The sequence below is a fragment of the Onychostoma macrolepis genome, chromosome 25, assembly GCF_012432095.1.
Source record: "Onychostoma macrolepis isolate SWU-2019 chromosome 25, ASM1243209v1, whole genome shotgun sequence".
Lineage (NCBI taxonomy): Eukaryota > Metazoa > Chordata > Actinopteri > Cypriniformes > Cyprinidae > Onychostoma > Onychostoma macrolepis.
The window spans coordinates 7,387,447-7,414,625 of NC_081179.1; the positions used below are offsets into that span (position 1 = coordinate 7,387,447).

Here is a 27,179-nt window from a genome sequence, read left to right on the forward strand (position 1 = left end):
ATGCAGAGCAGTGGATTATCCAAATACATCCTTGAGAAAGTTGCAGCAAACCGTGCATTGCAATGCATCCTATGGCTTGATGTGTTCAAATAAAGAAAATGTAGACCACATGATACCAATTTGTTTCAATTATGAAATTCGTGTATGTTGCTGTCCTCAACCCTCTCGCCGTCTACAACATCTACTGTAACAACAACATCTACAGAGACAGAAACAACACCTTCTACAACAACACCATCAACGGAAACACCTGCAACAACTTCAACTACTACAACAACAACAAAATCTACAGAGACAGGAACAACAACTCCTACACCACCAACATCAACAGAGACACCTACAACCATTTCCATTACTACAACAGCTACTGTAACAACAACATCTATAGAGACAGAAACAACACCTTCTGCAACTCCTACAACACCAACTTCAACAGAGACACCTACAACCACTTCCACTACTACAACAACAACATCTACAGAGACAGGAACAACACCACCTACAACATCAACAACAGAGACACCTACAACCACTTCCATTACTACAACAGCTACTGTAACAACAACATCTACAGAGACAGAAACAACACCTTCTACAACAACAACAGAAACACCTACAACCACTTCCATTACTACAGCATCTACTGTAACAACATCGACAGAGACAGAAACAACACATTCTGCAACTCCTACAACACCAACTTCAACAGAGACACCTACAACCACTTTGACCACTACAACAACTACTGTAACAACAACATCTACAGAGACAGAAACAACACCTTCTGCAACTCCTACAACACCAACTTCAACAGAGACACCTACAACCACTTCCACCACTATAACAACTACTGTAACAACAACACCTACAATATCTTGTAACCCCACCTATGGTTGTAAGTGGTCGAACTGGTCGGACAACAACCTACCCAGTGAAGAACCCAAAGGACTGAAACCGAATCCATTGATGCTTTGTTGGCTTCACAAAACATGAGCTGTCAGAAAGTAGAAGAAATTGAATGCAGAGCAGTGGATTATCCAAATATATCCTTGAGAAAGTTGCAGCAAACCGTGCATTGCAATGCATCCTATGGCTTGATGTGTTCAAATAAAGAAAATGTAGACCACATGATACCAATTTGTTTCAATTATGAAATACGTGTATGTTGCTGTCCTCAACCCTCTACGCCGTCTACAACATCTACTGTAACAACAACATCTACAGAGACAGAAACAACACCTTCTACAACAACACCATCAACGGAAACACCTGCAACAACTTCAACTACTACACCAACAACAACATCTACAGAGACAGGAACAACACCACCTACAACTCCTACAACACCAACATCAACAGAGACACCTACAACCACTTCCACTACTACAACAACAACATCTACAGAGACAGGAACAACACCACCTACAACATCAACAACAGAGACACCTACAACCACTTCCACCACTATAACAACTACTGTAACAACAACACCTACAATATCTTGTAACCCCACCTATGGTTGTAAGTGGTCGAACTGGTCGGACAACAACCTACCCAGTGAAGAACCCAAAGGACTGGAAACCGAATCCATTGATGCTTTGTTGGCTTCACAAAACATGAGCTGTCAGAAAGTAGAAGAAATTGAATGCAGAGCAGTGGATTATCCAAATACATCCTTGAGAAAGTTGCAGCAAACCGTGCATTGCAATGCATCCTATGGCTTGATGTGTTCAAATAAAGAAAATGTAGACCACATGATACCAATTTGTTTCAATTATGAAATTCGTGTATGTTGCTGTCCTCAACCCTCTACGCCGTCTACAACATCTACTGTAACAACAACATCTACAGAGACAGAAACAACACCTTCTACAACAACACCATCAACGGAAACACCTGCAACAACTTCAACTACTACAACAACAACAAAATCTACAGAGACAGGAACAACAACTCCTACACCACCAACATCAACAGAGACACCTACAACCATTTCCATTACTACAACAGCTACTGTAACAACAACATCTATAGAGACAGAAACAACACCTTCTGCAACTCCTACAACACCAACTTCAACAGAGACACCTACAACCACTTCCACTACTACAACAACAACATCTACAGAGACAGGAACAACACCACCTACAACATCAACAACAGAGACACCTACAACCACTTCCATTACTACAACAGCTACTGTAACAACAACATCTACAGAGACAGAAACAACACCTTCTACAACAACAACATCAACAACAGAAACACCTACAACCACTTCCATTACTACAGCATCTACTGTAACAACATCGACAGAGACAGAAACAACACATTCTGCAACTCCTACAACACCAACTTCAACAGAGACACCTACAACCACTTTGACCACTACAACAACTACTGTAACAACAACATCTACAGAGACAGAAACAACACCTTCTGCAACTCCTACAACACCAACTTCAACAGAGACACCTACAACCACTTCCACCACTATAACAACTACTGTAACAACAACACCTACAATATCTTGTAACCCCACCTATGGTTGTAAGTGGTCGAACTGGTCGGACAACAACCTACCCAGTGAAGAACCCAAAGGACTGGAAACCGAATCCATTGATGCTTTGTTGGCTTCACAAAACATGAGCTGTCAGAAAGTAGAAGAAATTGAATGCAGAGCAGTGGATTATCCAAATATATCCTTGAGAAAGTTGCAGCAAACCGTGCATTGCAATGCATCCTATGGCTTGATGTGTTCAAATAAAGAAAATGTAGACCACATGATACCAATTTGTTTCAATTATGAAATACGTGTATGTTGCTGTCCTCAACCCTCTACGCCGTCTACAACATCTACTGTAACAACAACATCTACAGAGACAGAAACAACACCTTCTACAACAACACCATCAACGGAAACACCTGCAACAACTTCAACTACTACACCAACAACAACATCTACAGAGACAGGAACAACACCACCTACAACTCCTACAACACCAACATCAACAGAGACACCTACAACCACTTCCACTACTACAACAACAACATCTACAGAGACAGGAACAACACCACCTACAACATCAACAACAGAGACACCTACAACCACTTCCACCACTATAACAACTACTGTAACAACAACACCTACAATATCTTGTAACCCCACCTATGGTTGTAAGTGGTCGAACTGGTCGGACAACAACCTACCCAGTGAAGAACCCAAAGGACTGGAGACTGAATCCATTGATGCTTTGTTGGCTTCACAAAACCTGAGCTGTCAGAAAGTAGAAGAAATTGAATGCAGAGCAGTGGATTATCCAAATACATCCTTGAGAAAGTTGCAGCAAACCGTGCATTGCAATGCATCCTATGGCTTGATGTGTTCAAATAAAGAAAATGTAGACCACATGATACCAATTTGTTTCAATTATGAAATTCGTGTATGTTGCTGTCCTCAACCCTCTACGCCGTCTACAACATCTACTGTAACAACAACATCTACAGAGACAGAAACAACACCTTCTACAACAACACCATCAACGGAAACACCTGCAACAACTTCAACTACTACAACAACAACAAAATCTACAGAGACAGGAACAACAACTCCTACACCACCAACATCAACAGAGACACCTACAACCACTTCCATTACTACAACAGCTACTGTAACAACAACATCTATAGAGACAGAAACAACACCTTCTGCAACTCCTACAACACCAACTTCAACAGAGACACCTACAACCACTTCCACTACTACAACAACAAGATCTACAGAGACAGGAACAACACCACCTACAACATCAACAACAGAGACACCTACAACCACTTCCATTACTACAACAGCTACTGTAACAACAACATCTACAGAGACAGAAACAACACCTTCTACAACAACAACATCAACAGAAACACCTACAACCACTTCCATTACTACAGCATCTACTGTAACAACATCGACAGAGACAGAAACAACACATTCTGCAACTCCTACAACACCAACTTCAACAGAGACACCTACAACCACTTTGACCACTACAACAACTACTGTAACAACAACATCTACAGAGACAGAAACAACACCTTCTGCAACTCCTACAACACCAACTTCAACAGAGACACCTACAACCACTTCCACCACTATAACAACTACTGTAACAACAACACCTACAATATCTTGTAACCCCACCTATGGTTGTAAGTGGTCGAACTGGTCGGACAACAACCTACCCAGTGAAGAACCCAAAGGACTGGAGACTGAATCCATTGATGCTTTGTTGGCTTCACAAAACCTGAGCTGTCAGAAAGTAGAAGAAATTGAATGCAGAGCAGTGGATTATCCAAATACATCCTTGAGAAAGTTGCAGCAAACCGTGCATTGCAATGCATCCTATGGCCTGATATGTTCAAATAAAGAAAATGTAGACCACATGATACCAATTTGTTTCAATTATGAAATACGTGTATGTTGCTGTCCTCAAACCTCTACCCTGTCTACAACATCTACTGTAACAACAACATCTACAGAGACAGAAACAACACCTTCTACAACAACACCATCAACGGAAACACCTGCAACAACTTCAACTACTACACCACCAACAACATCTACAGAGACAGGAACAACACCACCTACAACTCCTACAACACCAACATCAACAGAGACACCTACAACCACTTCCATTACTACAACAACTACTGTAACAACAACATCTATAGAGACAGAAACAACACCTTCTGCAACTCCTACAACACCAACTTCAACAGAGACACCTACAACCACTTCCACTACTACAACAACAACATCTACAGAGACAGGAACAACACCACCTACAACATCAACAACAGAGACACCTACAACCACTTCCATTACTACAGCATCTACTGTAACAACAACATCTACAGATACAGAAACAACACCTTCTACAACAACAACATCAACAGAAACACCTACAACCACTTCCATTACTACAGCATCTACTGTAACAACATCGACAGAGACAGAAACAACACATTCTGCAACTCCTACAATACCAACTTCAACAGAGACACGTACAACCACTTTCACCACTACAACAACTACTGTAACAACAACATCTACAGAGACAGAAACAACACCTTCTACAACTCCTACAACACCAACTTCAACAGAGACACCTACAACCACTTCCACCACTATAACAACTACTGTAACAACAACACCTACAATATCTTGTAACCCCACCTATGGTTGTAAGTGGTCGAACTGGTCGGACAACAACCTACCCAGTGAAGAACCCAAAGGACTGGAGACTGAATCCATTGATGCTTTGTTGGCTTCACAAAACCTGAGCTGTCAGAAAGTAGAAGAAATTGAATGCAGAGCAGTGGATTATCCAAATACATCCTTGAGAAAGTTGCAGCAAACCGTGCATTGCAATGCATCCTATGGCCTGATATGTTCAAATAAAGAAAATGTAGACCACATGATACCAATTTGTTTCAATTATGAAATACGTGTATGTTGCTGTCCTCAAACCTCTACCCTGTCTACAACATCTACTGTAACAACAACATCTACAGAGACAGAAACAACACCTTCTACAACAACACCATCAACGGAAACACCTGCAACAACTTCAACTACTACACCACCAACAACATCTACAGAGACAGGAACAACACCACCTACAACTCCTACAACACCAACATCAACAGAGACACCTACAACCACTTCCATTACTACAACAACTACTGTAACAACAACATCTATAGAGACAGAAACAACACCTTCTGCAACTCCTACAACACCAACTTCAACAGAGACACCTACAACCACTTCCACTACTACAACAACAACATCTACAGAGACAGGAACAACACCACCTACAACATCAACAACAGAGACACCTACAACCACTTCCATTACTACAGCATCTACTGTAACAACAACATCTACAGATACAGAAACAACACCTTCTACAACAACAACATCAACAGAAACACCTACAACCACTTCCATTACTACAGCATCTACTGTAACAACATCGACAGAGACAGAAACAACACATTCTGCAACTCCTACAATACCAACTTCAACAGAGACACGTACAACCACTTTCACCACTACAACAACTACTGTAACAACAACATCTACAGAGACAGAAACAACACCTTCTACAACTCCTACAACATCTACAACTACACCCAGCAGTAATTTAACCACATGTTCCCAAAAGGTAACCAAATCAGAAAAGAAATGCACATCATGTACTATTGGGCTAAATGGTGGCTGAACATTTATTAGTTTTCTTAAAGTATTAGTGGTGCTTTCTACTGCCTGTATTTAGAACACATCCCTAACCCTGTTTCCAGTGTGTAGCTTGTTCCACAACTTTTTGGGCTTTAGAGATGAATGAGACCTGAAATCATGCCCTTTCTGAAGAACGTTTAGTCAACTTTTTTTAAGTTTTAAGTTTTATCAAGTAATTTTTTTTTAAAGATTAAGTTTATAAAGTTTTTGTTGTTGTTGTTATTTTAGTACACGTTTAACTGCATCTCAATCCCTATACAGTGTGAGCCAACAGATGCAATCATACCTGACTGTGTCAATGGACATTCACCTGAGAAAGTCTATTATAACAATGGCTGCTGTTCTAAGTATGAGTGTCCATGTGAGTTTAAACTATGAAATTGGTATATTATTAATATTATTCCTAATGGCAATTAAAATAAAATAAATAAAATACATATATACACATACATACATACATACATATACACCCTACCAGTCAAAAGTTTGGGATCGGTAAGATTTTTAATATTTTTCAAATAAGTTTCTTATGCTCATCAAGGCTGCATTTATTTGATCAAAAATACAGAAAAAACTGTAATATTGTGAAATAATTTAATTTAACAATTTAAAATAATGGGTTTCTATTTTAATAAACTGTTAAATATAATTTATTCCTGTGATGTCAAAGCTGAATTTTCATTAGCCATTACTCCAGTCTTCAGTGTCACATGATCCTTCAGAAATCATTCTGATTTATTATCAATATGCTGATTTATTATCCATGTTGGAAACAGTTGTGCTGCTTAATTTTTTTTTTTTTTTTTTTTTTTTTACCTTTTCAGGATTATTTGAATAAAAAGTTAAAAAGAACAGCATATTCAAAATAGAAATCTTTTCTAAGAATGTCTTTACTATCACTTTTATCAATTTAACAAATCCTTGCTGAATAAAAGTATTCATTTCTTTAAATTCTTCTTCAAAAAAAATACTACTACTAATAATAATAATAATTACTGATCCCAAACGTTTAACCGGTAGTGTGTGTGTGTGTGTGTGTGTGTGTGTGTATATATATATACAGTATATATATATATATATATATATATATATATATATATATATATATGCATTGAAATGCATTATATGTAACTTTGTTTTAAATCTTTTCTAATACAAAAGGTAGATGCAACAGCTGGGGGACCCTCATTACAAAACCTTTGATGGAAAATATTACACTTTCCATGGAAACTGCACTTATGTTTTGTTCCAAGAAATCATTCCAAGATACAATATCAGTGTCCATGCTAAAACTATTATTGTGATGTAAAACAAAATCTAGCCTGCCCTGAGTATGTGATTGTGAACTATAAATCCTATAAAATCAAGCTGACAAGCGACACTGAAGTGGTGCAGGTGAGTGTCACGACTTTCACACAAATCTGTTCACAAACAAAATGTAAAACATATATACTTAATATCATTTTCATCAAATCACTGACAAGATCTTGCTCTAGATCAGTGATTCCTTTTTTTTTTTTTATATCCAGATTTTCCATCAAGTGGTGACAAAACACTGTACCAAAATTTTGTACCATTATCAAAAATGTAACAGGGAGATATAGTCATCATCCCTAAATATCTCTTGAGATTAGTTGGTTTTGTGCACTTAGCAGCCAGTTGTTCACTGCATAAAATGCAATTGACCACACAAGCCATGTGTATTCTCGTTTCATTTGAACCCCTATTTAATGTAATGATATAATGGGTAGTATTTTCTTTTACTTTGAAAAATTTTTCTCATGACCAACCTTCATCAACAATGAAGGTAGGTCACATACCATCCATGTTAGCATCAGCCTTATTTGGAAAAGCATTTCTCCTCCGTTTTAAATGTGGTGAAATTGCTTAGTTTGCTTTCTTTATAATACATAATATGGATAGTTGCGTTTCATTATAATTTGCTTTTAGCACATCATTTAGCATTGTTATTCTCTGCTGTCCACAACTGTCAAAATAGACTTTAGATCAATTTAATGGACTGCGACCCACCAGTTGAGAACCAGTGCCCTCATGTTGTTCATGGCACATTGCAAAACAACATAGTATTCTGGAGTGTGATTTTCATCATGACTCCAAAATGCCTTGTTTCCCACAGGTTTATGTTAACGATGTTGAGATGAAGCCAACAATCCAACTGGGAGATATAATCATCACCACTACTGCCATTACAGTGCTTGTGAATGTATCTGATATTAAAGCTGAGATTTTAGTCAGTAAGCAAGCTGTTTCTGTCAAACTCCCATTCTCTTACTTCCATGGTAATACTGAGGGACAATGTGGTGAGTACAGATCTGATATCTCTTGGCATAAAATGATAATGATAAATAAATTTGTTTTTATCTGTTTGTTGGACCTTTGCTAAAAGATCAGTATATCAAAACTCTGCCTGAATGTTTATTTGTTTATTCAAATTATCTGGTGACTTGGTGCCTGCAACCTGATCTGGTATAATTGAAGTTTTTTTTTTTTTTCTTTCTAATTACATAGTTTAACTTTTTCAACTGCATGTGTAATGTTTCTCCATTCTGTATTTTGTTTTTTAATTTGGTTGACATTTTTAAGGGTATTGTGACAATAGCATAGCAAATGACTGCAGACTCCCTAACGGAAAAATTGAAAAATCTTGTGAGTACATGGCACAGTTTTGGATGGTACCTCCAGGATGCAATCCTCCTCCTTATGTACCTCCACGTCAGCCAAGTTGTGCACCAGAAATGTACAATGCCTGTGAACTCATCAAGGGCAAGTAAGACAAAGCCAATTCTTTAACCTTTCAAAACCTAATAATAACAGCAAAATTCCTCTGTTGCATAACTTACTTTAGCAAGCTGCCTATATAGACAGACATCACAGGCAAGCTTCTAAGATATATTCTTTTAGCCACATTTAGCAGTTTATTAAGACATTTTGCTAGTGGGGACCCCTGACCGTTCCCACTAATGTGCTGATTTCAGATTTACTTGTGTTGGACTTTTTTCCATACTACCCCACCGCCTCAATCAATCAATCAATCAAAAATAAGAATATAATAATAATCATAATAATGATAAAATGAAAAGCAGCCTAGATCTGACCCTGCGTCCCAATGTCCATACTGTCTATCCAAAATAGTATGTGAGATTAGAACAAGTGTGTCCTTTAAAGCACAGTATGTTGAAAAGAGTATGCCAAAAGTCCCCAGATGGTCTACTATTTCAGGTAGTTTTTTGAAGTGTGGATTTGTGCACACTCTAAGGCTAATATTGGCCATAATCCATTGTGCTTTGGAGAAGGATTCGGTTCAGAACTACAAACATAAATAAAATGCATTAAAAAACTACAAACATGGCAGATGTGTGCAACCGATGGAGGATATAAAAGAGTTTGATTTACTAATAATCAGCATTTAACCTGGTAAACAAATATTCATTTAATGTTATCTGTGTTATATTTCAGTTGCAACAATTTTAACTTTAAAATGCATCATCATGCAAAAATGAGCTGCGTTCTCCACATAAAGACCCACAGCTGGCAGATTAACATGCTACTTTCTTTTCTCTCCAATATGGTAGGATGTTATATAAAAAAAGAAGGAAGTTAACTGTGACAAGATGATTGACAGGCCAGTTTAAAGTGACTGGATGCATGTAACTATCGACAGACTTGTAGGCAGTAGGTAGCAAGGCAGCTCACTAGGTTTTGGAACAGAGCTAATTAAGAATGTGTGACAATTTTCATTTATGTGATATACAGTAATGTGTAGTTTGTTTGTAATACTGAGTAGCACTATTACACTTTATATTATTAAACTGTCATATACTTCAAGTCACCATTTTATAGTGTTTTAAAAGAACATTTCATCCAACCAATGAAAATACTGTCATTCCAAACCTGAAATTCTTTTCTTTTTTTTTTCTTTCTGTTGAACACAAAAGAGGACATTTTTAAAAATGTCCCGAATGCTCTTTTTCATACAATTACTATTCAAAGTGAATTGTATCATAAAATTAGTCCATAGGAATTAAGCAGGTTACACTTTATTTCGATAGTCCACTTTAAACATTCTACTAACTATAAGTAACTTTTTACCTACATGTCAACTAATTCTCATTAATTTGCAACTACATGTCTACTAACTCTCAGAGTAGACTGTTTGTTTAGGGTTAGTAGAATAAGTTGACATATACTTGCAAAGTTTCTTATAGTCAGTATGTTGTATGTTGTGGACCCATCAAAATAAAGTGTTAGAAGATATAAAGCAGACAGTCTACTAATACTCTAATGACTGCTAGTTGACATGTAGTTGCAAAGTTACTTACTGTTAGTAGAATGTCTAAAGTGGACTATCAAAATATAGTGTTACCATTAAGCATTATCTTCCTTATTTTCTCAAACCATACACTAACAATGGATGTGGTATTACCCATTCCCAACATTACCCATTCAACTTATTTTTTTGGAAAAGATTCTTTAAAAAATTCACCTTTATAAAACAAAGAAACACAACAAAGAAAGTCACATGGTGACTTTCCTTCAAGGACCACTGCGAAATTTAGCTCCAGCCCTAATCAAACACACTTGAACAAGCTATGATGGTCTTCAGGATTACTTGAAAATTACAAGCAGGTGAGTTTGATCAGGGTTGGAGCTAAACTGCAGGACAGTGGCCCAGAATTCTTACTTGTAGGTAAACTGTCCCTTTAAGTATTTTATTTCTAGCTCTGAAAAATAATTGTTGCTCCTTTTAAAAGTAACAATTTTGCATTTTCTTCACAGATTTTTTGAAAAATGCCATAAGGTTGTTCCATATGAAAACTATTATGATGCATGCAAATATGATGTGTGCACCCTTAAAAATAAATCTGTTGCCTGTATCAGCCTGGAGGCCTATGCACAGCAATGTGGCCTACAGTCTGTTTGTGTGGACTGGAAAAATTCAGCTGACCTTAAAGGGTTATGTGGTAAGACAGCCGAATTAGCCCACCATTGCAGTACTTTATAGCAGAGAAAATTTAAGGCATCATATAATTTTAATATTCCACTTTAATACTCCTCAACTGTGGCAAGTCATTATGTTGATAGACATAACTAATACAGTTGCACGTTGCACTCAATTCATTCATTGTTGGATCCATTACAGAATACAAGTGCCCGAGTCACAAAGTGTACAAGGCATGTGGGCCTAAGATAGAAAAAACCTGCAGTACAAGGTAATGGTCTAATCTCTAGTCATGACATATCATCTTTGTGTGGAGTAAATGTAGTACTGAATGCTCCAGATACTGTATTACGCTATGTAACATTCTTCTATTGCATTTAAATACCAGATACAATGATGAGTTTGTGGAGAACAATTGCCAAGGCAAGAATTGTCAAAAAACATTCATGGAAGGTTGTTTCTGTCCTGACAACACATATCTAGTTAGTTCAACGATAGATAAATGTACACGCAACTGCGGTAAGAAATGTTTCTTCATTTACTGTCTTTGTTAGATAAATGCTCTGATGACATACTTGTTTTGATTTTGTATCAATCCCTCCTTGTAGATTGCATTGGCCCTGATGGATTACCTAGATTGGTATGTCTCTATTTTGAATTGCATTTTTCTTCAAAAGCAACATGAAATGTACCATGTAGGATTGTGGTTTTAGTAACTTCTTTGTTTAGTAAATTGGATTGAAGGATTGAACATGCAGACTTGTGTTCTTGATCAAAACTAGCTAGCATTTACCAACTTTCACTAATGATCTTCTTCTTTTGTAGCCTGGGCAAACATGGACCTTTAACTGTACAATGTACCAATGCTCCAATGAGAGCTTTGGTATTGTGAAAGAGCCTATTACGTGTCCTACCATAAAACCATGTGGCCATGAATACAAAACAACAATTGAAAACTGCTGTCCAACCTGTGGTTAGTCAAAATGAATTATGATTGAATGTATAAAACTTGAAGTACGTCTGACATAGTACGACATAATAAAGAAAATAAATCATTTGAACCAGACAAGAACTTGCAAGGCATTCAGACAGCTTGATAACAAAAATGACTTTGACTAGTTTGAGACCACCTTGTAAATGACCATTTAGAATTTGTTCCACACTAAAGAAAATAAAGCAAAATGCGTTCAAACATTCAACAATCATTTAAAATGGCTTGCTGTTTTATCTCTATCCATTTAGTGTGTGATCATGAGCTGTGTCTTCAGAAGAAATGTGATGTGGGATTTGAGTTAGCAGCAAATACGACCAATAATAGCTGCTGTCCACCCTGTGGTAAGTCTCAGATATATTTCTCCTTTGTCTTCATTTAGAATAGTAGTATGAGTTATAGTTCACATATCATTGCTGTTACAAACTTGAAAATTAAAAACCTGCATTTACTGAATTTAATTAGTAAGCAGTTATTTATTTTTCTGACCAGTGCGCAAAGAAGTCTGTGTGTACAATAACACTGAATACAAGGTGAGATGCTAGATTTATTTGTTCATGCTAATTACATATGAGAGGATATGCTTGGAATTTTAAAATGACACTAAGATGAAGGCAAACACCACTGTTAAATTTAATGTCATATTTTCCTGTGTTGTAATTTTTATTTATTGTGTAATTTGTCAGTTCTACCACATTGGTCTGCATTTTAACAGATTTGGCCTTTTATTTGTTTAGTTTAATTTGATTATTTATTTTTATTTTTTTGGTCATTGAAAAAAAAAAGTAATGGGGGGTTGACTTGTTGGGTTCACATTCCTAACCTGGTTTTTCTTTCTAGCCTGGAGTTAAAATCCCTGTGGACACTTGTGAGGAATGTTACTGTGAAATGAATAAAATGACTCAACTGCATTATGTGAAATGTGGTACAAAAGTCCACGCACCTTGCCCTCCGGTAATAATGAAAATTTAAATTTGGAAGCTTTATATTATATTATATATGGTTATATATAAACAAGTCACTGTACATCACACATTTCGCTTATACTGTCTGCACAGCCTCTCTCAAGGAGAGACTGTTGTTTAGAGAATGTCCTGTACCTCTCCACGCACCTGTCACCTTTGTCCTCTCTGCTCACCTTCTCTTACACCATTGGTTCATAATCCTAGTTTTGGATGTCTTCTTTATTTCACACACCCATTTTCTGTTCCTTAGAAACAAGATTGAGAATCACTGTTCAATGCTTCTTGCTCTTTCTTCAACCCCTTCCTCTAGGTAGAGTTAAATAATCTTAGCGGAAAATGCAGAAAAGGTGATTACTAATATGCTAAACTCATTTTTGCACCTCAAGGGCTTTGAATATGTGAAACAAGAAGGAGAGTGCTGTGGAATGTGTGTACCAAACATGTGTAATTACACAGCAGACAACAAAACATATCATCTCCAGGTATATTTGAAAACATTATTCATTTCTTCTCTCAGTACACCAAAGAAAGAATCTGCTCTGTTCTTCAGTCCTTGAGACAACTGTCTTTTGTTAGATTGGAGAAGCCCTCGGTGACAAATGTGAAAGCGTTACCTGTCGTAAAGTTGATGGCTCATTAGTGATTGAGAAGACCAAATCAGAATGTTCATCCTCGTCACTTGCCTGTGAACGTGTGAGTAGAATCACCAGCTTAAACTCCACACAACAAACTTGTTTTTGTATTTCGTATGACTGTTGCTTTCTGAAGTATTATGATTATGATTTTACAGTAGTGATGATGTGTTCTTGTTTACCAGTGACACTGTGGCTCACTGACCAATGACGTCCATCCTGATTCTCCTTACTGATTTAGTTGACATTGATGCCACTTTCAATCTTGTCACATTTAGCTGTACTCTTTGTGCAGCCTCTCACAGGGCTCCAGACTGCAAAAAAAAAGAATTCCACAACGTAAAATCTAACTGCTGTTCTGACAGTCACAAAACCTGTCACAGGAGTATTTACTTGCTATATTATAAAAGAACATTTTATTATAGTAATAATATGTATAATAGGCAGCTAGCGTTATGTGATAATGCTTAACATTTGAAACTATCCAATACATGCATTACACATCTTACCTTTGTGGATTTAAGACAAGTTGGAGGAAGTTATCTTAACTTTAAGAAGTTGTTTACGATGATTTCAAAGAGTGTTCTTTTCAAGAATTTGAATTCTTCTTGTGAGTTCGACCCTGGTTCTTTGTAGAGTCTGTCAAAATGAGTGAATTATTAAAACTAGAACTTGTTTTTGCACTTCAAGGGATTTGAATATGTGAAACAAAAAGGAGATTGCTGTGGATCATGTAAACAAAGATTCTGTTTTATGATGCACCAGACAACACCAGACATTTTCTCAAGGTATTTTTGAAAATATTCTTAAGCTTTTCTTCGATCTTTGAGTTCACTAGACAACGAATCTGCTCTATTCTTCAGTCCTCATATAGTCTGTCTGTCTTTTTGTTTAGGACCAAGAGGGGTACAAGTTCAGATGTACAACTGCTACCTGCCATGAACTGAATGGCACATTTGTGATGATGGAGAGCATTAAAAAATGCCCTGAATTTAATCCAGAGGACTGTGAGCCTGTAAGTAAAAAATTATAGTTTTTCACTATTTAAATATGTACTTTTAGTATAAAAATGTGCAACGTGTTTTGGAAAATTGGGTAACTGATTTGAGAGATTTGACCATATTTTGAGAAATGTGTAAATGTTTTCTTTTCTATTATTTGTTTTTACAGGGAACATTAAAATTTGACATAGATGGATGTTGCCAGATCTGTAAGCTATTCTTTTTACAAAACATCCTGACACCCTTTTTTTTTTCTTTTTTAAAAAAATATTTAAATGGGTTCGTCCACCTGTATTGTTTATGTAGATCATTTAACAGATGTTAAATTGTTATAATATAATAGGCACTACTTAAAATGCAGTGTGTGTTTTGCTCTTGAAAAGAAAAGCTTACCTGCCTCTATTGTGTCAGGTAAGTCCAGGAACTGTGTTCTTGAGAAGAACGTCACCCGTCTGCATGTTGATGATTGCACTTCCGTCGAGGATGTAGAAGTTACTTCCTGCACTGGCCGCTGTGACACCAAATCAATGTGAGAATATGAGCTCACCTAATGATCACAAACATAGTCAATAACTTTAGGAAATGTTAGGAAACTTATAGGAAACTTGCTACTTTTTATGCCACTGTATGTTAATGTTATGTTAGATTAGTTTATCTAACATATCTAACAGTTCCCACAACAAAAAGAAATAATGCTTTAAAGCAGTAATGCGAAACCACATAGAAATATGCCAATGAAAAGTGGTTGAAAAAGTGGAAAAGAGGTCTCCAAATAAAAACGGCTCAGGAAAGTGAACTTAGCTCTGGGAAAATCTCTAAAATCATTGGTTAGCAATAGGCCTTTGGTTTGATATTTTGTCATCTATCCAATAAAATAAATATATTTGTAAGTGTGACTTAGGCATCCAAACCTTTTTGGGTACATTATATCAGGATGTACTCATAAGAGCATATCCAGCTGTTCTACACTCATCCGACTGATGTTTTCTTGGAAACCTGCACAGGTATTCAATGAACACAAAGGCTATGATACACAGCTGTTCCTGTTGCAAGGAGGAGAGCACCGGCCATCGAAATGTGACGCTGAAGTGTGCCGACAACAGTGAGATTGTTCGTGACTACAAGTACATAAAGAGCTGCAATTGCACTCCTACTAAGTGTGTAGACTAGAAGACATCTGGATAAAAGACCCTGCTTCAGTTTGATTACTGCTGATTTAAACATAATTCAATGTTATGTAATTAATAATTCATATTAAAAAAATAAATATATATATATATATATATATATATCCAAAATGATTTAAGCTGATTACTGTAGTTCATTAATAGCTAAAATTACTTAAGCAAATTATGCACCATTTATTTTTTCTTTGTGGTTTAATCTAGGGATATGGTTAACTCTAAGCATAATCTGTTTAGTTTTCTCTCGAAGGGGATTCTGGTAATTTCTTTCATTCTTTACAATGTTTGGTAATGCATGATATGATGTTGTACTTTTCCTTTCAATTAAATGAATTATAATCAATAAAGCATAATACAGAGCATCAATTGCAGTCTTCTGGTTTGATTTGTAATGTAATGTAGAATGTAGAAATATAAGAAAATGTAGAAACATCTATATAAGTGCATTGCATCAAATTATCAATTTAAATGTAAGTACATAGTTAAGAACACTTAATATAAATTCCTTGTCTTGTTACTGGTAATTAGTTTTTAATTCACTTCAAGTATGTGGTTCCATATTTACAGGGGGTTTCCACTAGTGGAAAGGCTTGAAGAAGAATTCAATTACTTCTGAATATGAGCCCTTGTTAAATGAATAAGTGTTTTATTGGATAAAATTGTGTGTGTTTGCTATATTGCCTATAATCCCAGTTAACAAAAGTTTACTGGAAATTTCTTACTTAACCAACAATCTACCTTTTAAACGTATATGTCCTATCTTTTACCTCAATTCTAGAGTTAATTTATTATGATAAAAGAAATTAATCCTGTATTTTTCCATATCTTTTTCTCCTTCTTAGAAAAAAAACATTACGTTTTCAGTTTACATTCACTTGCAATAAAATGACAGAAAATCATACAATTGTAAATCATACAAGGAAAACAGTGCAAATTACCAATCAATACAATAGTAATAGGTAGCCTACTAAAGAAAGCAAATTTCAAACAAATAGCTAGTGCAACTCTAACAGTGTTATTTAAAAGACTACAAGGTACACAATGTTGGACTTGTCACTCCCTTTTACCCTGTAAAACAATATACGAGGTGAGTAGTAAAACATTAGGCAATGACTACTTTGAATGACTACTTCTGGTGACATTTTGAAGTGTGTATTTGATGGAAACTTTACTATCACACATTTTAAACTATTTATAGTGGTTTTCTTTTTTCTTTGTTGGATAAATGTGCTTTTTTTTTTTTTTTTTTGCTTGTTTAAAATTAAATAAAATTGAAATATATATATATATATATATATATATATATATATATATATATATTAAATCTAAATGCACGTGCATTGAGTCTTGCGCTGAAAACATTTTTATAGTTTGTTTATGGTGTTTATATATAATGTATATACACACACACACACACACATTACCTGTCAAAAGTTTGTAATAATGTTTTTGAAAGAATGCTCACCAAGGCTGTATTAATATGATAAAAAAAAAAAAATACAGCAAATGCAGTAATATTGTGAAAAATATTATTAAAATTTCAACAAACTGTTTTCTATTTGAGTATATTATTGAATGTAATTTATTTCTTTGATGCAAAAATGAATTTTCAGCAGCCATTATTCCAGTGCTCAGTGTCACATGATCCTTCAGATTATTCAAATAAGACATCTCTTAAGTATTCTTTCTTTGCATGTAATGCAAAAGAAGCAAGAAATATTAGGCATGAAACAGGATGTGGATTTTAGATGGAATACATAAGTAACATTGGATCAGCTGGTTGTTCCAGTTATCTCATATTGTACTCTATAGGAAATATATTTGAATATTGACTTTTGGTTGAAGTCTATACAACCATGGAGTGACTATATGTTGCATGGGTTTGATCCTGTCTTAAAGTGAAAAAAACAAACAGGATTTGATAAAAAGTCTGAAAAGGCAACCTATTACTATCTATTTGTTGAGTTAACTCAATTTATAACTGACAGCTTAAATACTTAATGTTTGTTTATCTAATGTGTAACTGGCAGTCTATTGAATCAAAAATGATTGCCAAGACAACTAAAGATTGTTAGCATGTAGCAATGCAAGGAGCTACAAATCTTGTTACAAACCCCACATGGGCATTATTTCCTTACAGGCAAACATATAACCCTAAAATATATTAAATCCAGCAGTTGCGATGAGCTATGCATATATCTCAACACACATCTCAAACATAGTGATGATTGACAAATGTTAATTTAGTAAAAATATGAATTCTTCACCATATGACAGCTAACAGCAGTGTCTCTTAAGCCAGTAAATGATGATATATTTTATTTGTCTTATATAAAACATTTGAGGAAGTTATTTTGCATGTTTGAGTAAGATATTCTGCCATATATGAGAGCCAGATGCATTTTGAAAGCCTTGCGGCCTAGCTGACTATGTAGGCCACATGGCCTAGGTGACTGCGATCATGCATAAAAAGTATAAGGGAAGCACATGATACAGCACAAGACATGGAACAAAAAAGGAAATGGTGCGAGAATGAATAATGAGTATTTGACATGCAAAGCTCATTAAATTCTTGACAGCTCATTAAAAAATCCTGAATGTATATGCATCTGGGACCTTTGGTCACCTAGAGAGGGTTAAATGAAAGAAAAAAAAAACAATCCACAATTAAAATTAAGCCAAGGAAATTAATAAATAATTGTAGAAAGTACCAGGAATAACACACCAAAAAAAAAATAAAAAATCATCAATACGCTTATTAGACAGTGATTGATAACAAAATTGTATAAAGATGGTTGTCTGGACAGAGACAGATTCAGATGGTCAGCTGACATCTTGGCTTTGATGTTTCTTCCAATAAAGTCTTATCTGGTCTTCTGGAACTCCTACTTTGACTATTTTTTGCAAGACTGATGATTTTCTCCACTACGTAAACTGTGAAGTAATGATCATTTGTTGGTAAGTTATGACATTTTTTAAGCTGCAATGCATGCTGGCAACTTGCCCAAAATTGTTGGTTCAGATGAGTCAATTTGGAAAGTTGGGACAACATTTGGACAAGTTTGAACAAATACTTGAATATCCAAATAAGATCAACAAAACAGCTTTTGTTAGAAACATGTTTCTTCAGTTCACATAATATTATAAATGGACTCCTACTAAAAAAATATATATAAATCTTTGTTCAGGCTACTTTTTACATTTCGTAGTAGAACTTATTGCAAGTTGAAGTATTGCACCATGTTAAATGTGCACAGGGTGGTGGGGGAGTCTTTTGAAAGCATTTGAAAGATTTTTCAAAATTTTAAAACAAAGATCATTGTTGTGCAAAAGAAGAAAATACTATTTAAATATTTGAAATAAAATATTTTAATTCAGTGTGTAACTTGCTGTGTCTTTGTGATTAATTATTAAAATAGGTGGAGCAAAAATAGACAAAATAACATAATGCTTTAATAATAATTAATGGCCTAAATGTACAATAAATGCAAATTTATCCTGCTAGCCCAGAACAAGCATTAGCTAAATAGATATTAGTTTAACTTTGCATTATACTGTGCAACTTCTCTAGAAAATAGTTGCCTCCCCACCATCAAGACTCACATCCTTGTTTAGTTTGAGTTTTGTTAGTTTAAATGCAATTTTTGTTCATGACAAAGTGTTTAGTCTTAAACAGCTATAGGCCAATAAACATTTATTTAAAATTCTACGGTAATGTATATTTTGGGCTCCTCCTTCTGATCACAAATTACATCCTTACAAAGAAAACTAGCATTCACTATAAAAAGACAAGTTTTGACAGGTAGCTCACATTAGCTCTTGAGGATGGTTGTTCTCTCCATGGGGGCTGTGAGGATGTCCCAGATGTGGATGCTGAGATGGGTCGTCCTACTGGTGGGGTTACAGCTGATACAAGCAGGTTAGAAAAAAAAAAAAAAAAAATTATACTGCAAAAAACACTCACAGTGTTGGCTACACAACATGATTGTATATGTCTTTCTTTGTTTAAAGGCTTTATGGAGGATTATGGAGTAATGGGAGATTCTAGTGATTTGATTATGTGGCCAACAACAACAGCAACATCAGGTAAACATATTGTGTTTAAGGATTATGAGATGTACCAATCACATCGATTCTATGAAGAAACTATGAAGTTCCAAAATTGTTTACAGGTGGTTTACATATGTTTAAAACTGGTGCTTTATGTATGTTTAAGATATGGAAGCTTATTTTGGCCATGGGATAAAAGAATGAAAAAGGTCATTGCAACTCACAATTCAGGAGTTTTTATCACAGTTGTAAGTTTATATTTCACAATTCTGACTTTTTTTGGTCAGAATTGTGAAATAAACTCAGGATTGCGAGAACAAAAGTCAGTTTATATCTCTCAGTTCTCACTTTTTCTCAGAATTGTGAATTTGCAATTACCTTTTTTTTTTTATCCTGTGGCAGAAACGTGGACCTATGCATTAAATTCATGGGCAACATTTTATTTTAAAAAAGTGCTGGGGGTAATTGTGACAGACATGTCACATAAAAAGAAGTTATGTACAGACTAAAAGAATCAATAAGCAAACTAAAAACAACAACAAACAAAAGAATAAACAACTTTTCTTTTCATGAGTGCACTGTAAAAAAAAAAAAGTTGAGCCAACTTAAAATTTTAAGGCAACCAGCTTCAGCAGATTTTTGAGTTTGCTCAACTTTTTTGTGGGAGATTCTCAAATGTTTGTTGTATAAACTTAAAACTTAAAAAGTTGAGAAAACTCAAAAATCTGCTGAAGCTGGTTGCCTTAAAATTTTAAGTTGGCTCAACTTTTTTTTTTTTTATAGTGTGGATATTATATATCTATAAACTTCATAAAACATCTCAAAGGATAACAAAGTTTAAGCTAAACCATGCTCAGTACATAACATGCTATATGTGAACACTGGAATAAATAATTTCATTCTCTTTTAGGCTATTTTGTTCCAGTTCATGCCAGTAACCATGTCAACAACATCTGTAGCATGTGGGGAAAATTCCACTTCAAGACGTTCGATGGGGACTTTTACCAGTTCCCAGGCACATGCGAGTATAACCTGGTGTCTGACTGCCAAAGCCTCATTCGCCAGTTCTCAGTTTACGTGAAGAGAACAGAACACACTAGCAGCCCAAAGATCACCAGAGTCCTGGTTACCATCAATGATATCACCTTCGAAATTACCGCAAACCAGGTCATAGTCAATGGAGAAAAGTAAGATTCTGGGGAACTGAAGTGCTGCTTGCTTCCTCCCACAGCAAACACACAATAGATAAAAATGTAATCTAGTTTTAATTTGTATATTTTCGTTTATTTAGTAAATCGTTGCCCGTGCATGTCTCAGGGATTCTTGTGGAAGAGAACACAATTTACACGAGACTCCATTCAAAAATGGGCATCACAGTCATGTGGAACAAAGAGGATGCAGTCATGGTGAGTCATTTTTGCCTGTCAGAATGCAAATCAGTTTGTCTTATCGGTCATCTGACACCAAAATTAATAACGTTAACCTGGCATTTATTCATACAGAATTTAGTGTAAACTAGTCAAATGAACTGTAGATATTTATAATTCATATCTTATGATGGATTAATGGTAAGTTGTGCAGATATTGGCCAGTAATATGTGCACTGAACTGGAAGCAAATACTGATACAACCATAAAATAGGCCTAACCTCGAAATTGACTGTGATTGCAAATCCCTTTGAAAAAAAAATAATATTAAGACTAACCGATAATGCCATGATGCTGGGGTTGTTGAAAAGCTGTATTTCCCTGTGGTGCTGTTGTAGGTGGAGTTGGACTCCAAATATTCAAACCACACCTGTGGATTGTGTGGCGATTTCAATGGGGCTCCAGTTTATAATGAGTTTATTCAATCAGGTGAGTTGATTGACTATAATTGACTGACTTCTGCCTTATTTCATCATAATTTTATAATTACAGACAACACTTGTGTATTGCTAATTTCATAGATCTCCAAGAAGGTCAAGTGTCTTTGTTTAATCTATGTCTTATCTTATTCAATAAAGAATTAGGATATGAACGACAGGTAGGCTACATTGAGTTTGGGAACAAGCACAAAGTTCCCAACCCAGTGGTGGACTGCAAAAATCCCTCTGAAGAAGATGATGAGCAGAATTTAGTAGACCAATCTGAAAAACATGTAAGTTGCAAAAGCTATCTGTATGGGTCGGTGGACCTCTAAGGATAAGGGTTAAAAATACACTGTACCTGTGTCACTACAGCGGGCAGATTGTGAAGACCTTTTGAAAGATGCAGACTGGCTCTCCTGTACCGAGATTTTGAACCCTGAGCCATATATCAAGGCCTGTATGAATGATATGTGCTTGTATCAGCCTGAAGACACTGACAACTCCACGCTCTGTGCGACTTTGTCTGAATATTCACGTCAGTGTTCCCACGCTGGGGGAACTCCGCCAACCTGGAGAAGAGCTGACTTCTGCGGTAATAACTACCACTGAGCTCTGGTGGATGTCTCTGGATTCTTCTCTCTTGAGCTTTTCATTTGCTTTTATTTCTTGTTCTTTTGAATTATTCATTAATAGCCGTTATAAAGACTGTATGTCTTGTATTCCTATGCAGCTGTGACGTGCCCATACAATATGGTACATTCTGAAAGTGGCTCTCCCTGTATGGACACATGCTCGCACAAAGACACAAACACACTGTGTGAGCAACACAACACCGACGGCTGCTTCTGCCCACCAGGTCAGTCCCTAATTCATAATATTTAATTGAATTTTAGTGCCATCGTATATACAGAATTTTATTTAATGTGGCTGATTTGTTTAAGAACCACATATAGAATAAAGGTTGATTTTATAGTACAATCACTAAGACACATTTCATAAAATGATATGTGATATATGAAATTATAAAGTTTTTCTCAAAACGCGGTTTTAAAACTAAAAAAAGAACTGTTTAGGAACTGTATTTGAACTGTTATAGGAACTGTGTTTGATGAAATTGCAAACATGGGCTGCATCCCGGTGGAAGAGTGTCAGTGCAAGCATGACCACATCATTTACAGCCCAGGAGAGGTTCTCAACACACGCAACGAGGAATGGTAATAAAACACATTTCGCTCTGTTCTCCTTTTACATGTCTTTATCTAAAACATGCTGTTCGTCACATTGTTACATTACTATGTAATGTATCCGTATAGTCCTAAAGCTTGTTGTTTACGGTGTCTGTTTGTAATTGTATTGTGTAATTCAGTATATGTAAGGAGGGAAGCTGGATCTGTGTGAGTATTCCCAGCCCTGGCCTGTGCTCCATAGAGGAAGGATCTCACTTCACCACCTTTGACGGGAAAGAATTCACTTTCCATGGAGACTGCAACTATGTGCTCTCAAAAGTCTGTTTTAGTTATTAACTACACCTTGTTTAATTGCTAAAGACATTTACACTTGAATTTAGAATTTGTTTGTATTCATTCATGCCATGACATATTAATTAACACTACAAAAAATATACGAAATTCTTAATAACAAATTCTACACTCTGTAAACTCCATGTGTGTTTGTAGGACTTAGAGTCAAAGTTCATCATACTGGGTCAGATTGTTCCTTGTGTTACCCTTAATACTGACACCTGCTTGAAATCTATAGAAGTGATGTTTAACAATGACAAAAACCATGTGAGTACATTCCTTCACACGCAAAAATCTTATTGATTTGTTTTTTTTCTTATGTGCAACGGAAGTAATATATCACAGTTTCTAAAGTTAACAAATTGCCCAACATACTACAGACAGTGACACTATGTCTTTCTTCCTTAGCGTCTAGTGATTAAAGCTGATGGCACAGTTCAACACAATGCAATAATTTCACTTCCTTACATGACAGGTAAGAGAGGGGAGCTCTGTATTTTTTCTCTGTATGTTTTAAAATGTGTGTTGAATCTTGTTTGTGAAGGGTAATATTTTTGTTAAGCATTTTTCAAATTCTTTTATTCTTTTTCTCTCAGCTGACTTCATGGTGTTCATGCCATCTTCGTTTCACATCATGCTTCAGACCACCTTTGGGCTGCAGGTGCAGATACAACTGGTGCCTCTCATGCAGGTGTACATCACCGTAGACCAAAACTTCCAGGGCAAGACTTGTGGTGAGAACTTTCAAAAAACAACATATGAAATCTTGAATTTGACTTAAGTAGTGAATACATCCCATGACCAGTGATGTGCCTTTCGTGCACAGCCTTGAACACTGGGGGTCTTTTTATTTAAAGTGTAATAATATAAAAATTTTAATATGTCATTGGTTTGTGCAGGTCTTTGTGGAAATTTTAATGAAATGCTGGCAGATGATCTGAAGACTCCTCAGGGAGTGGTGGAGGGTACAGCGGTTTCCTTTGCAAACGCCTGGAAGGCCCAGGCCAACTGCCCCGACCGTACCGAGAGACTAGACGACCCCTGTTCCTACAGCAGTGACAGCAGTGAGAGACTTTTTGCACAGATGGCAGACCATTTACTTTGTGGTATACTTGTATAGGAGGGTTTAGCATATATGTGTACTTGTAACACCATATGTTATGATGCCTTTAGAGTACTTCGCTGAGCACTGGTGTTCCCAGATGAAGAAAAAGGAGAGCCTTTTTGTCCAATGTCACGCCACTGTCAATCCAGACAGCTACTACAAAGTATGACTAATTTTCCAAATTGTAATGAATGTTAGGGCTGTCAAAATAAATTCAAATTTCGAATATTCGTCGAATTTAAAATAAAAATCCACATTCGAATACAAAAACGCTGGATTCGAATTTTAGATAGGCATACCTTATCAGTGGCATACAAGATGCGATGGCGATGTAGGTGTCGTTGCATTTTAATGCTTTTTTTAACCTATCCAGTTGAACCCACTGGATGCGGCGCTGCTCATTCAAAATATTGCGGAAAAAGAGAACATCAATGCGGAGAAGATGTTGTGTACCTCCAAACTGGAACCAAGCCGTTCACACAGAACGCATATTATCATATTTTCTATAGGGACATCTATCACCGTTGCACTCGTGTCGCGTCTCGCACAAGAGAGCGGCATGTTTAGAAAGCCATGTAAAATTACTGTAAGTTCAACTTTTAAAAAACATGTCTCGAGACTTTATGGCGGGTTTTCTCCATCCCACAGCATCTCATGTTTTTAAATGAAAAAAGTAGGCTACTCTTTGTGATTGGTTTTCGGTATTAAACTATACATACATGATGTTTGTTGTTTCTAATTGTTTAAGCAACGTAATTAATTATATATGGTTTATAAGCATTATTTTAAACATTATGAACTTTTTTCAAAGATAGTCTTGTTTTTTCATTGCTTTGAAGAAACGTGCATTAGTACGGTGAGCTGAGGAGAGAAGCCAAAATCTTTCCCCCTAACAGAAATTATGCCTTTTAAATTCTAATATAATTCGAATTTTTATAATATTTTTGTACAAAATTCGAATTTAGTTTTTCAGCCAATTTGACAGCCCTAATGAACGTTACCCTGCTTTCCACAACATGCAGTGCCACAACGTGTCTATGTTCTTTCAGAGATGCAAATACTCCAGCTGTACCTGTGAGAAGAGTGAGGAGTGTCTGTGTGCGGTGTTCTCCTCGTACGCCCGAGCCTGTGCAGCTAAAGGAATAATCCTCCATGGCTGGAGAGAAATCGTGTGTGGTAAGATGGCCAAAAGTAGATTCTTTTGTTAGACAGATATATGTGCATCATCTAAGCTTTAAGAATTTTTGGATTTAGGTGTAACTAGGGCAAAACCTTCCTTATATAAACCCACAATTTCCCTCATATCCCAGACAAAACACAGAAAGCCAAACAATTAGCCTATATTTAAAATATAACTTGGGTAAGTGAGATTGAGGTAAAAACGTCTCAGGTTATGCATGTAACCATGGTTCCCTGAGAATAGGGAACTCCACGCTGCGTCCTAGTAGTAGGCCTATCGTCATTACTAGGCTATTGCTATATAATTATATGAGGTTACATGCTTTATTGTTGTTGTTGTTGTTGTTATTATTATTATCATCATCATCAGTATAGGCCTATTATCATTACTAGGCTATTGCTATAATTGGGAATTATTACTAGGCCTAATAGTAGGCATCATCTGCATTTTTTACAGAAGCTTGCAGGTAGGTGATGTTAATGTGAGACCTGAGCCTGCTTTGCCTTGCAAAGATCCTCAATTCTTGGCTCAATGTTTGATAAACATAGCCTCAAATCATCCTCGAATTTGTGCACGATTGCGGTATTTCGTTTTGAGTGCAGTCATTTTTGAGAATCCTGCCTCACACAAATATGTGGACGCGAAAGGAAGAAGAATCATATTCTGACTAGTTTATTCATTTTTATATATATATATATATATATATATATAAAACTAAATACGACCTCACGTTTTATACGTTTGCAGCCTCTGAAACTTCCATCCGTCATAAAAATTAATTTGGATGGTTCGATTTTCTGCATTTTTCGCATCCGTAGCAAATATTTTGAGGGGTGTTTTTGACAATTGAGAGCCACCAAATGATGAATATGAAAAAACGAATACGACAGTTTCGGACTCAGTCAGGCTGCAAGGACCTTTTAAACTTTTGAGGGTTGCGCAGCTTCTCGAGGAGAAATCAAACAAATGAGCGCCGTTTTCTAAAGTCTATGAGCGCAGCACACACAAATAAACTAAATTGACATACTGCAGCTAAATTTCAAAATGTGATGTTTTTATATTTATAACATTTGTATACAGTTCAGCAACATACATCACACGACCTGACGACCAAGAGAGCTGACAATTGACCATCACTTAATTTACCATCACCTCACGATTGATAATGTGACACTGATTTCATATGACAGTTCAACAAACAAGTTAATAATATTAAGTCACTTACATTTTAGATGAAATAATGACTGTTTTGGTCTATTTTAGCAGCGAAAATAGATCCGATGAATCCAAACAAAGATCACAGCATAGCGCATCTCACAGCAACACTCAATCGTGTTTTGAATGATTCAGTGTTTTGAACGAATTGGTTGAGTCAAAGATTCAATGACCCATGCACAAACATCTGTCTCATTCTTGATGAATCGGCCGTTTGAACGAATCGTTT

At 36.0% G+C, this 27,179-nt stretch overlaps 2 protein-coding genes across 2 annotated transcripts in view; both read left to right on the top strand.

The window, feature by feature from the left end:
* The window catches only part of LOC131533839 (mucin-2-like), a 31,493-nt gene extending 15,106 nt beyond the window's left edge, over window positions 1-16,387 (top strand). The window contains exons 23-42 of the mRNA XM_058766271.1: window positions 206-555; window positions 664-877; window positions 947-6,224; window positions 8,436-8,619; window positions 8,903-9,086; window positions 11,096-11,280; window positions 11,460-11,529; window positions 11,647-11,777; window positions 11,867-11,898; window positions 12,084-12,231; window positions 12,501-12,593; window positions 12,742-12,782; window positions 13,090-13,203; window positions 13,601-13,696; window positions 13,791-13,907; window positions 14,537-14,634; window positions 14,742-14,861; window positions 15,017-15,056; window positions 15,259-15,376; window positions 15,852-16,387. Of these exons, the coding sequence (XP_058622254.1) occupies window positions 206-555; window positions 664-877; window positions 947-6,224; window positions 8,436-8,619; window positions 8,903-9,086; window positions 11,096-11,280; window positions 11,460-11,529; window positions 11,647-11,777; window positions 11,867-11,898; window positions 12,084-12,231; window positions 12,501-12,593; window positions 12,742-12,782; window positions 13,090-13,203; window positions 13,601-13,696; window positions 13,791-13,907; window positions 14,537-14,634; window positions 14,742-14,793 (7,387 nt within the window). The 3' untranslated portion in view covers window positions 14,794-14,861; window positions 15,017-15,056; window positions 15,259-15,376; window positions 15,852-16,387. The remainder of the gene's footprint in view (window positions 1-205; window positions 556-663; window positions 878-946; window positions 6,225-8,435; window positions 8,620-8,902; window positions 9,087-11,095; window positions 11,281-11,459; window positions 11,530-11,646; window positions 11,778-11,866; window positions 11,899-12,083; window positions 12,232-12,500; window positions 12,594-12,741; window positions 12,783-13,089; window positions 13,204-13,600; window positions 13,697-13,790; window positions 13,908-14,536; window positions 14,635-14,741; window positions 14,862-15,016; window positions 15,057-15,258; window positions 15,377-15,851) is intronic.
* A 3,496-nt stretch (window positions 16,388-19,883) lies between these two features.
* The window catches only part of LOC131533840 (mucin-2-like), a 28,375-nt gene continuing 21,079 nt past the window's right edge, over window positions 19,884-27,179 (top strand). The window contains exons 1-16 of the mRNA XM_058766272.1: window positions 19,884-19,950; window positions 20,043-20,117; window positions 20,992-21,268; window positions 21,373-21,487; window positions 21,847-21,937; window positions 22,087-22,220; window positions 22,303-22,522; window positions 22,661-22,786; window positions 23,027-23,144; window positions 23,297-23,435; window positions 23,607-23,717; window positions 23,859-23,925; window positions 24,047-24,184; window positions 24,350-24,514; window positions 24,624-24,718; window positions 25,605-25,731. Coding sequence (XP_058622255.1) covers window positions 19,887-19,950; window positions 20,043-20,117; window positions 20,992-21,268; window positions 21,373-21,487; window positions 21,847-21,937; window positions 22,087-22,220; window positions 22,303-22,522; window positions 22,661-22,786; window positions 23,027-23,144; window positions 23,297-23,435; window positions 23,607-23,717; window positions 23,859-23,925; window positions 24,047-24,184; window positions 24,350-24,514; window positions 24,624-24,718; window positions 25,605-25,731 — 2,062 coding nt within the window. The 5' untranslated portion in view covers window positions 19,884-19,886. The remainder of the gene's footprint in view (window positions 19,951-20,042; window positions 20,118-20,991; window positions 21,269-21,372; window positions 21,488-21,846; window positions 21,938-22,086; window positions 22,221-22,302; window positions 22,523-22,660; window positions 22,787-23,026; window positions 23,145-23,296; window positions 23,436-23,606; window positions 23,718-23,858; window positions 23,926-24,046; window positions 24,185-24,349; window positions 24,515-24,623; window positions 24,719-25,604; window positions 25,732-27,179) is intronic.